General features: G+C 38.6%; 1 protein-coding gene across 10 annotated transcripts in view; it reads right to left on the reverse strand.

The window, feature by feature from the left end:
- SIPA1L1 (signal induced proliferation associated 1 like 1) overlaps positions 1-12139 on the reverse strand; it is a 203853-nt gene that overhangs the window by 14627 nt on the left and 177087 nt on the right. For all 10 annotated transcript variants that reach the window (XM_040066070.2, XM_040066064.2, XM_040066069.2 and 7 more), the window contains 3 exons: positions 9766-9890; positions 6986-7104; positions 4272-4711 (listed from right to left, as the gene is read on the reverse strand). In XM_040066070.2, the coding sequence (XP_039922004.1) occupies positions 4272-4711; positions 6986-7104; positions 9766-9890 (684 nt within the window). The remainder of the gene's footprint in view (positions 1-4271; positions 4712-6985; positions 7105-9765; positions 9891-12139) is intronic.

Here is a 12139-nt window from a genome sequence, read left to right on the forward strand (position 1 = left end):
TCCATGGGTCCATCAATCCCATATATTTGGTGCTGCACAGCACAACCTTCATATTTTTAACAGATGTAAGTAAGCATAATTTATGGCAAGAAAGCAGAGAAAATTAAGAGCTAGGGGAATAGGCAGTACATTTTCCTTCACACCCCCTTCGTCTCTTCCATTACTGAAAAAATCTCCTACGCATGCTGAGTAAACCAGCACATCTGTAAAGTATCACTACAACTGCATGAACTGCCATTTTAGCCCCTCCTAAATACACGTAAGAAGTAGAAAAGTCTTTCTGCTTCTGTGTAGGGAAAAAGGACAAAGGAATCTCCATCCACTTTTCAGAATTCTTCAACCCATCAGGCACTTCTCAAGGAAATGGTAGTTGTGACAAACCATTTGTTAAAAAAAAACCAGTAAAAATAAATATCCAGCTCCTTGATAGGCTAATGGTGTTGATCCTCAATGTTACTGGGGAAAGAAGGTAACAACTGATGTTAATTATGCTTAACTTAAAATGTATATACAATGCATATGTATGTATAATATTATATAACATATTATAAATACACGGTGCATTGTAAGTATTATTATTTGAATATCTATTATAATATGCATCATATAACAGATGCCAAGAGCAGCCTGGTAAATGCTAGTAAAATTAGCATACAATTTAAAATACGGTTTTCTTTAAGGTGCATTGCATATTTTGAGCTATCGTTTTTACAATACAGTATTTTGGGGAGGATATTCTGCTTCAGGACTACACTCAGAACTGTGAATATGACTGAAGCTTTTCAGCTTCAGCTTTTTTTACCCTACCAGTAAACAGAGGCAGGCCAACAGGATACTGACAGACAAAGAGACACACCTGTTAACTGAGAGCATATTTGGAGAGCAGAAGGCTTTGGATAAGCTCTACAAAAACTAAATCAGAGCTGGAACACTATGGTAATGATGGGAAGTTATTAGAATATTTGACACCAGGAAGCCTGCAGAGAATTCATCAGACTGCAACAGATACCTAGACCAGCTTAGTTTTATCTGGAAGAGAGTCAGTCCTCTCTCTCAGGACACAGAGACGGCCACTATTGGTCCCCTATCTCCCACCTCAATTATTGAGACACCAAGGACTGAGTTATGAAAACACTCAAATACTACATGACTGTCTGCAAGAATTGCAGATGAGCCATTCATAAAAGCACTCTACAATAAAGAATATTTTAAGTATTTTAAAATTATCAGAAGTAATGAAAAATGTACTTGATTACAAATAGTCAATTATCCTTTTAATTTTGGTAAGAAGACCATAAACTGTATAGCCTAGGTAGAAAATGAAAGTTTGATTTAATTTTTTTTTTTGGTAAGGAATTCATGCCATCAGCACATACTGCTTCCTTTAATGACATTCAGCTATAATGATTCTGTATAATTACTGGCCTACATAATGCAGTTCTCCGGGGATGCTATGAGAAATCTGCACAATCATCAGGAAGGACTTTGGGAATGGGGGTGGAAAAGAAAAATAAAACCCAGCCAGAAGCTCTGCTGTAAAAGTTAATCACTATAATTTACATTTTGCCACCAGTTCTCAGGTACAAGTTCTTTTATGCACCATTAAATGATCTGAGCAGTAATTATCACTCTTGTCTTCTGCAGACACAAACACTCTAATTTGTAGTTATTTTCTTTTGTCACAAAGATCTTTTTAGGGCCATATTCCTTTTCTTCTTGCTCAGAAACCTGATTTTAAAGACATTACAGACATTATGGCATCCACAGGCAAGAGATAAAAAAGTGAGAAGCAACAAAGCATAGCAATTTAGAAACTGATAGAGAAACACACCAATTAAGTTGTTCATTTCTCATGGAAAGTAGCCTGTTCAGAATCTTTCTTTTGTCTCCCGCCTTCACCTCCTTGAAGCAGACATCTTCAAAATAATCTCCATAATCTGTGCTTGTCTTTTCCAAGTGCCACTTTAACCAGCCTCCAGCTCCAAGCTGTTGTTCCTCCACAGAGGAAGCAATGAGAGAGTTGGGAGCAAACAGCTGCACGACCCAGGGTTTCACTGCTGTTCAATGTGCAACCACCAACTGAGGATGCCCCAAGAAACAAAATCAAAGTTCTTTATCCCAGACTGTGCCTTTGTTTTATTGTGAGGCATCAGACACATGCTCCAGTCTTCAAAATAAAGGAGGAACATGAGTCAGTCTGTTTTTAATCTGCCACAACCAACAATGTATGTGCAAGTACTGAATTACCAATTTCTGCATTTCTCAATTGTCATGCCCCATGTGTTCTACAAACTGCTACTATTCCTTTTTGCAAAGAGTTGCAATATTAACATCTCGATTTTAAATGAAACTTGGCCAAAAGAAACCTCAACTGTTTTCTCCAGACTAAAACACAGGAAACATTTATCTGTAAATTTCAGTGACAGCCCCAAAATTACAAGGAGATAATAATTTCAATAATATCAGAGAAGCATTATGTCAATCCTCACCAACTAGAAAAAACACCATGTTTAGAAACACAGTGTTATAATATAATAAATAATGAGACAACAACATAGACACCAGTTTGCAGTCAAGTTCCAAAGTATATTCATGGAAGAGGAGAGGTGACATAGTGTGCCTGCCCTGCAAAGTGTTCCTTGCTATAAAATTCTCAGCTTTTCTAGGGAACTCACCCTATTTGGTGCTTGAAGAAGAAACAAAAACCTCAGATATACGAAGATGCCATTCCATTAGGCTTTACAATAAAGCTTCCAAGACTTACATAAATTTTAAGTGGTTTCAGAAAAAATCCTTCCAAATGACACTGCTACTAACTTTATTGCAATAAGCATTTTGTATAAGAATCTCAACATTTGATGTCACTGCCAGTTACATTCAGACAAGTACGGCAGGACATGAGGTAAATTCTACTGAATGCTAAAAAATGCAAATAAACAGGCTAATCTTAAAATAAAAGGTGTAACACTGTAGACAACCATCATAAAGACTTTTTACCTTCAAGAAAGGGGAACAAACTAACATGCCAGAAATCAGAAGTCCCTCTGCAGAGTGTTTTCTCCACACTTGCTCAAGTCCTTCATGCATATGCAGCTACTGGAAACACACCAGTCTCAAACACCTGGGTGGGATTTCTATCAAGTGAATGTGAGCTTTGGTGCCAAAAATGGCCAGTGAAGAGAGACAGTAAACCAGAGTGGGACCACCATTAATGGATTACTCGGAATTACCATGACAAAGTGCATGGGAGACCATAACAGTCTCTATGACAACACCTTACTTGCAGCTACTGTGTGGAGTTAGTGAACTGTTCTCATAAACATCTAGTCTTGCACAGTAGCTTTGTTCAAGACAATTACCAGAAATTGCTTTGGACTTCCAGTCTGCAGGTATTTTAGCTACACACTCAAAACAGAGGTGCCTCAAGAATAAAAATGCAACACTCAGGCTCCACAATGCCAACCAATTATGATGATTCCATATCATCCCTGAAAAACCTATGTATTTTTCTTGTTGCTAGTATGACAGAGTAGGAATATTTTTTAAATGCACACTGAATACTTCTTGGAAAATGGGTTAGGAAAATGATCTAAAATATTTTCTGCTTCTAGCAGCACTGATTAACTTGTAAAGTGGGTATCTTCCATTTGAGGTGTTTAAGCACATTACACATGTACTTGATCTTGCCTATTTTACAAGTGGCAAAAACTGAGGGAGAGAGGGAAAGTGACCGTAACCTGTCATACCCACAAGCTTGCAGCAGAATGAGATTAATATCAACATGCTAGCAACTCCCGAGCAACTTGCTCTCATTTTTGATCATACCAGCTGCAAGCAGATTTCAAAACAGAGAGACTGGGGGAAAAAATGCAAAACATCTGAAGTGAGTACCTGCAGGACTAATAAACCCAATATTAAACTGTTCATTAATAACACGGGTGGATCTCCTTTCTGATCCACACACGAACTGCAGTTGTTGCAAGATATTCCCCATGAACACATCAGACATGTCTGTCTTATGCATAGTCCAGTAGCAGAGGTTTGGTACAGAGTATTCTCTTAAAGACTTTGAGTACTATAAGAAGCAGCTGATTCAAGACTAAAGGTGGTCTTAATTTTCAAGCATTCTGCAGAGTGAAATCTTTCAGAACACTGATTAATGAAAGCAGAAGCCCCTCTCTTCAACGCCCACTTCTCACTTTTGGTAGGTTAGAGAGTGAGAATGGGAACGTGCGTGGCAGGGGGGCAATCATACGAGAGGTGAAAATTACCTTGTATGTGAGACAGCATCACTTAAACTGTAAGCACTGTTCTCCCTAGTGAGAGGGTTGGAGGCTGGCTGACTCTTGCTGTGAATATCCAGGCTGAGTGACGATTCAGCTTTCCGGTCCATGTGGCTGTCCTTTTCTAATGTCCTGTCTGCAATGGAGACCACTTCGCTGGAGCTGTGCCACAGCGGTGCCACCTTCTCCTTGGTCAGCCCGGTCCGGGGTGACGTGGCAGCGCCCAGGGAGGCGGTGCTGCCATGGCTGGGTCCGTAGGAAGTGGTGTCTATGCCGCTATCAGCTGACGTCCCTTGAAGGTAGTTGTAGCTGTTCAGCTCCGATTCCGTGCGCTCCCCACTGTCATACCATTTCTCATCACTGTGAGCACTGGAGGCATTGCTGGAGAGCGTATTGCTGCTGGAATGGCTGGAGTAGTGGCTGTCAGACTACAGAAGAAACAACAAAATAAGGACACTGGAGGAAATAAAGGGTTACAAAAGCACCACTGTACAGTAGGAGCTCTCCTACCTGGAGGTATTGGATAGATATATTGAGGAGACAAATCAACCCTAAAAAATTGATTCCAACGCAATGCACATCATCTCTGCTGAGTGCATGTTTATGGATTTGGAAGGCAGGAAAAGCCTGAGTGCTTTGTATTTTGTCCCAAAATACCTTGCGGTGGATCTTTTCAAGCACAGTTCTGCTCAGCCCAGTCCAATGAAACTGGAGACTTTGACTTAGTTTATAACTACAATAATTAAAAATATTCTATTTTAAGACTGCAATGCTTTAGAACCTGAAACATAACCAATTCAGAGAAAGTGCACGTTATTTTAGTCACCCAATTGCCTATCAAAAAAATCAAAGACGAGCATATAGCTACTTCTCTTCCTCCTCTTGGCAGCAGGGTGTCTTTCCTCCTCAGCAGGAGTGTTCTTAGCAAATAACCAGTGAAACATCATTTAACTAATGTGAACTTGTTTTCCAAAAAGCAGAAATGCATGGAAAAAAAGCTTTAATGTAATGCTTTTAAATTATCCCATCAGGGCATACCAGTGCCTGGCTGGTCTGTGCGCCCTGACCTTAGTTACAGCCCACTATTACAAACCAACTGAATGTCCTTAATTTCGCAGTGGCAGAATATCCCATTTCAAGAAGAGTTTCTTGTCATACACTTACTGTTTAGAAGATCATCTACCTTTGGGTTATTTATTTCCATTTGATTTCTGCTGAACTTATCTAACTTCTGATCATCTACAGAATCAGAACTGAAGCAGTAGGCAACATACTTGTTGGATGACCACATGGCCCAGGAAAAGGGAATTAATGGAAAGGAGACTTAAAAGTTTTCTATTTGTCTACCCCTGTTTTACTGAACAGACATAGACAGAGATCCTGGACAAATATAAAAAAATAGATATGGCTTCTGTTTTCAGAAGGAAATAGGGAACAGATGCATACTGAGGACAAGGACACCAGCATCCATGTCTTGTAATATACTGAAGAAAGAACTGACAGCAAAATGGGGGAATATGAGGTTGATCTGGACTCTAGTTATCTCCAATTAAAGTTACTTTTCTTCATTAAGAACTTCATCACTTCCCCATCCATCTGTCCACATAATAAAGATTTACTTTAACAATGACTAAACCAGAATAATGCAAGCATTAGTAACTCCAGTGTTGCACTTGGCACTCAAGCTAATGAGTTATGTATTACCTCACTATGCAGTCAAATACATCTCATAAAAACAGGTCAATCTAAATTTAAAAACTAGTCTGTGCTTTTAAGAATATGAAGACGGGTGTGTTAATGTTCGGATTTCTTTGGTGTTTTCTTTTTTAAATAATAAATATGTGTTGTTATGAATTAATAATCTAAAAGCAACACTGCCAACTGCATCGAAACAATAACGTTGGCAAGCAGGAGCAAATTAAAGACTTGGAATCAATTAAAGGCTTTGTCATGTCTAAATAAATGCAAGTAATACTTTCAGTAATATCATGCAACACAACTCCAGCTTGTTGTACAAAAAAAAAGTGATACAGCTTGAGTAATTTAAAGCTTAAAGTGTGCTTCTTTTATTACAATGACTTCAGTAATTTTAAAGATATTTTAAATTTATGAACTTTATCTATCTCTCTCTATATATATTGGGAAGTGACAGTCTCCACAAAAGCATGAATAGTTAAGTCTGCAGAGACAGAAAGACAGAATTTACCATTTAGAACTTCAAAACAAATAAAACAAGTAATTTTTTTTTCAGCAGGATTCCAGGAGTTCTTTCAGACAGGCTTTCAACAGTGGTCAAGGTACATTACAGAAAAGGAGAAAATACAAAACAAAAATCACTATTCTGTCTCATTGAAGCAGCTTTCTGGGCATTGCACTACAAGATACAGTAGTTAAACTATAAGGCTTATATGTAAGGTCTAGGAATAGCTTTGCAAATTTCTACAAATCCTTTACTTCTCACAAAACAAGAGGTTCCTGTTCAACAGGCAGCAAATCTTTATTAACTAGTAAATAATTCAATATGCTGTGCTCTAGGATGAAGGCCTGCTCTACTGCATTCTCAACGTTCTAGTAGGAAACAGGATTTTTCCCTTTTTTTTTAAACTGACACTGTAAATATAACTTTGAACAACACTTTTGGTATCAAGAGCTTGTGGAGCAAAAGCGAAACATTAAATAATTCCTTTTTTAGGATAACTTACATGACCCTGCTTATTTGGAGACAAGTGTACCACAGGATCCTGTCTCATCAGTCTTCCGCTGGGGCTCTCTCGGAAGGATGGCAATACTTTTGAGACTGCTGGGAGATGGCACGTTGGCTCTGCAACACAGCACACAACCATGGACTGAGAGAGCAGTGCTACAAGCTAAGAAGACGTGTAACCTCATTTTACACCGCAATTTTTCCAACACCACCTGAGCCAAAACCGGGTACATACTGTGGCAGAACAGGGGAGGAAGCGGGGGGCCCATTCCTGCCTGGTGTAAATCATCAAGGCTTCATGAAAAACCAACTGCCACCATTCTGAGTTTTGTTAGAAGAACCTGAAGGGTATCATGTCCCCACTGTCCAACAGCACTAAAGAACAGATTATTCACTTTCGCAGGGTACTGACATTGGATCTCTCAATGCCTGCTACCTGCTGACAAGAGATTTAAAAGACTGAACACCTGCATTTCCTTAAATTGCATTTGTGCAACGCAGACCAATAGCAAAAGTCTACAGTGATCACCTAAATGAACCCATTTTCCCCAGCAGAAGTACTACTCATATTTCTTACCAAAGTTGAGTTAAACATTTTCTAATTGAAGAGAGTGCAAAAAAAAAAAAAAAAAAAAAATCTCTTGACATAATACTCTGTTAAACATTACTGGCTGTGAATGTGGAAACTGCATAGATGTACAAAAGGAAAATTTATTAAACTAAACTTGACAAAAGTGAATGGAAGTCAAATCACTCATCTTAGATGGACACTCAGAGGAATGCACTTTGCCAGTAAAACTTATTTTCCCAGGAGATAACTGTGGAGGTCTAGAAGGTATTCAGACACAGCCTGTTAAGTAGGTAATTGCCATCTCAGAGCCCAAGGTCAGTATTTTAAAAGAATCTCTCTCAGTTATGAGTTTTTACATATACTCCTATATATATTCTGCACTTCTAAAAATGCTCCTTCTGAGTAGAGTATGTGCTTACAAAAATCAAGTACTTAACAATATCCATTTTAAATAGCAGTGTTTTCTCCAACACAGCTACAGTTTGTTCATCTTGATCTGCAGCATTATGAGCTTTTTAAAAAAGAAATAAAAGCTGTGAGTTTTTTAAAGAATAATAATGATAATACCAGTAATATCATCATCAAGCTTGATTTCCCCTGGCAAGTGGTAGCAAGCAGTGTTGGTTAACACAGAACAAAGGTGTTCTGTAGCAAAGGATGGGCCAGGAAGGTGTCAGTGTGTGGATTCACTACACCTAAAGCCTTATTTACCCTGAGACAGATTACCGCAAGTGGAAATACTTATCTGTCATAAACCCAAACTTACACCTAGTTTCACCAGATTGACAATAAAGTCTCCAATAAGAGATGCTGTTTCCAACTCTGTGAATGCAGGCTAATACACAAGAGATAAAATACAGGGATTTTATGTCACTGTGCATTTCTCATTCTTTGCCAAATGTTGCAGCCACCTCTCCTACCATGCAATTTTTCCTGTTCTTTCTGACCTTATTTATTTTGCTAATATGTTGACACCTGAACTTGCTGGCAGCTCCAGTCATTGCCAGCACCAACACCCAACTGTTGTTCTGCAAAAGTAATGCTGAGCAAAATATCATTTTGACATGTGTCATTACCATCACACAGTTTCAGAACATATGCAATTAAAACTGTTCTGTCAAAATGAGAACTGTAGATCAGTATAATCACAGGTTTTTTACTGAGAAGTATGGGGGGAGTTGTGAGGGAGGGACTGACAGATGGCTTCGATAACAAGGTGCAGCTTTCTGAGGTTGTGAAGGTGTGTGAACCAAGAACATCTTCAGAACCAGAGGCTGGCAGCATAGGCCCTAAATTCCTCATCTCACTGAAGTGTATTCTCTCTTGAACACTAGTCCATTTGTACAGTGATGCAGTACAGTGATGCAATTAAAAAAGTATGGAATTGTTTAATCTAAAAAAAGTAAAGAGAAACGCAGTCTAGCAACTTTGGCCATGGTCATCAGGTTGGAAAAACGATGTCTGTAGGTAGGACATGTTCACTGGTGTCAGTCTTACTTGTAATCCTTTCAAGTCAAGCCATAGCTGTAGCAAAAGGTCTATGTGCAAGAACTTTAAATGAAGGCCTAACAATATAAATTCTCAGTTCCTAGCTGTTTTATGTCGTTAATATGTTTCCTCAGCTGACAGCTTAATTGCCATGTGCAATGCAAATGTATACATTTGTGGAAGGTGATTACCTACCTATAGATTTACTTCACTGTTTAAACTTTAATTGCATTTTTTCCATTTTATACATGGTGTTTTTATAGCTTCAACGCTCAAACAATCAATTTGCATTTATATAGCACCATTTGAAAAGGAAGCATCACAAGCACTTTAGACAAACTAAGCAAAAATTAAACTAAGCCAAGTCACTCAGGAGAGCAGGAAAGGTCAAACAAGTCCTCAAGAGCAAGACAAATTAATAAGTGTGTCTGCCCAGCCGCTTCTAAAAGGACAGAGTGTTTCAGGGCAAGAGCATTAAGGCAGATTTAATCCCACAATCAAATAAGGAAATGAAATCAGTTCTTCCTCAGGTGATACTCATAGGCCTCAAGGAAGCAGACTGGAGAAGCTTCAGTGCGTGCTCCAGACCTAATTATTCATGCCGATGAACACGGTTAACTTGCAGAGCCGCTGCAAACACCGTGCTTAAGAGGGTCTGTGCGTGCCAGGAGAGGCCTTGCCAAAGTCACCCTGCGGCCCGAGCAGAGCTCTGTACGTACCCATCTGGTCGGCGATGCTGTCCTCGCTCCTCTGCCAGCTGGGCGTGGATTTGCCACTGCCGCCCGTGTCCGACTGCGTGTTCTGCCTGTCAATGGAAGCGGGGGATCTACGGCTAATTCCAAACCTGTTCTCCCCAAAACACAAAGCAGATAATCTTTTTAAATATACATCAATCTCACACAAGTGAAGAAAGAAAAGCACTTTTAAGGAGCCAGTGTCAAACAACAGGGCAAACCAATGCATAGCACAAATGCTTGAGGGATTTATAATGCTTCGCCATTTCATTTTTGTGGTAGGTCTCCAGACCTATTTATCAGCTTTAATGCATAAGATTACAATATACATTAATTTATTGATCATCCTTGATCAAGAACTGGTTACAATGCTACAGTTGAAAAAAACCAGATCAAAACATCAAGAAAGAAAATGACGGTTTTATTTACACAGATGTTTACATGAAAAAGTGACCAGACTGTTACATGGTTGTAGAAAACCCACCGCAGTGAGTAAAATGTAAAAGTTTGGATAGAAACCACATAGGGAATAGAGGTGTGTTTATTGGGAAAAGATCCTTTCAACTTCCTCAAAGCATTACCTCAAACTAGTCAAAGAATGTATCAGAAAGTTTGTTGGGACAATCCCATGGATCTCAGCCACTTCCCTGGGCTCCAACCAAGAAAACAGTAAGGTCATACCTCTGGGTGATGCAGACATTTATGTCAACAACATGGATTTGTTTGGGACAATATTAACACTACCAAATATTTTAAATAAGCCTCTATAAAGTCAACTGTTGAGTATGGATTCCCAGATCCTGGGGGTTATAAATTCTGCAAATTCTTAAGTTATTTGATCATAAAATAATCCGAGTGGATTAGTGCAAACTAAATACAGCTCTAAGAAAGTAGTGAAACATCTACCTTCTGCTGTAAACGAAAGCGTACAGAGCAAAATGAAAACTCTGTTCAATGGACTTTGTAAATCCGGCCAGATTAGGCAGATGGATTTCAGAAAGATCAATAAAGACAGAATAAAGTCAAGGAGAACAAGCTAATGACAAGAGAGACACACAGTGCCCCTGTGCCACGCTGAAGCCTACATGCCTCACATGACTAAAAGCCTGTAAATCTACAGTTCCATATTACATATAAATCACCTACAAGTCTGTAAGAATTATAGCTGGCTTCAGAAATAGCAGATCAATCATTAAGAATTCATCAAGAATAATGCATTTCTGAGATTTTTTTTAATCAGACATTATCCTGAAGGAAAAAGAAAATCCTCCAACTCTACATGCACAGAATATGACACAAAATAATTACAAGCTGATATATCATCTCTATATCAATGAGTTTCTCTAGCTGTAATGTCTAATAAAATGAGAGAAAATTAAATACCCCAACTCTGCAGTCTACTCACTCTATGAGCTACAGACTGCCCCACACAACCTCCAATGTGAGACACCCTCCCAGCTGTCAGAACAAGCTCAGTGTGGTTATCCCACTTGAAGTTCACCTACTTAACTGAAAGGAACCCACCACAGCAACATTATATGACTCAGAACAACAAAATCCCACTCCCATCCTAAACACAAGCAGCTGGAACATGCCAGTAACGTGCAGCACATATGAAAATCTTGGCCTTCTAAAAATTCACCCAAACATGATCCCCCCTTTTGTTCACTGCTCCTCGATACAGCCAGCATACATTCTGATGAATTTAAAAAGGTGAGGAAAACCTGTATGTATCTGCCTCCTGAATACAAACAATTTACATTGAAATTATGCAAAAAGTAATGTTTTTCCTTTTCTATTCACACAGACTAACTAGGATTTCACTCACCAAATACCTAAATTAAACATGATGAATTCAATACCAATTCAAGATATGTATAAAATGTCTAAACACAGCATTTCAATGCTGATTGATTTCTTAAACATTGATCTGTGGTCTAACTTTTAAGATTTGTAAACAGACTCTCATGGGAAGAATATACTTTCATGATAAAATAACTAGAAGCTGGCATCTGAAAGAAAAAGCCAAACCCCAAAGAAATCTTGGTGCAACGATGAAGTTACACTACATCAATATTTTGCTTTCTCTTGTGATGTCCTCTTACCTAATGTCCATAATGTTCATATGTATATAAGCTGTCAATCTATGTATGATTAAATTTTACATTCTACAATCATTTATTGTAGATGCAATAGTGAACACACAAACACAGCGTACGTATACAGAACATACATACACATCAAAATCAGTCTGGATATTCTTGAAGGCATTGAAGTTTTTGCCTAAACCCAGTTTAGGACATGGATCAACAATCTAGAGGCAGCAATTACTGCTTGAACCAATGTCTGACAGAGACTG

The sequence above is a fragment of the Hirundo rustica genome, chromosome 6 (genome assembly GCF_015227805.2).
Source record: "Hirundo rustica isolate bHirRus1 chromosome 6, bHirRus1.pri.v3, whole genome shotgun sequence".
Lineage (NCBI taxonomy): Eukaryota > Metazoa > Chordata > Aves > Passeriformes > Hirundinidae > Hirundo > Hirundo rustica.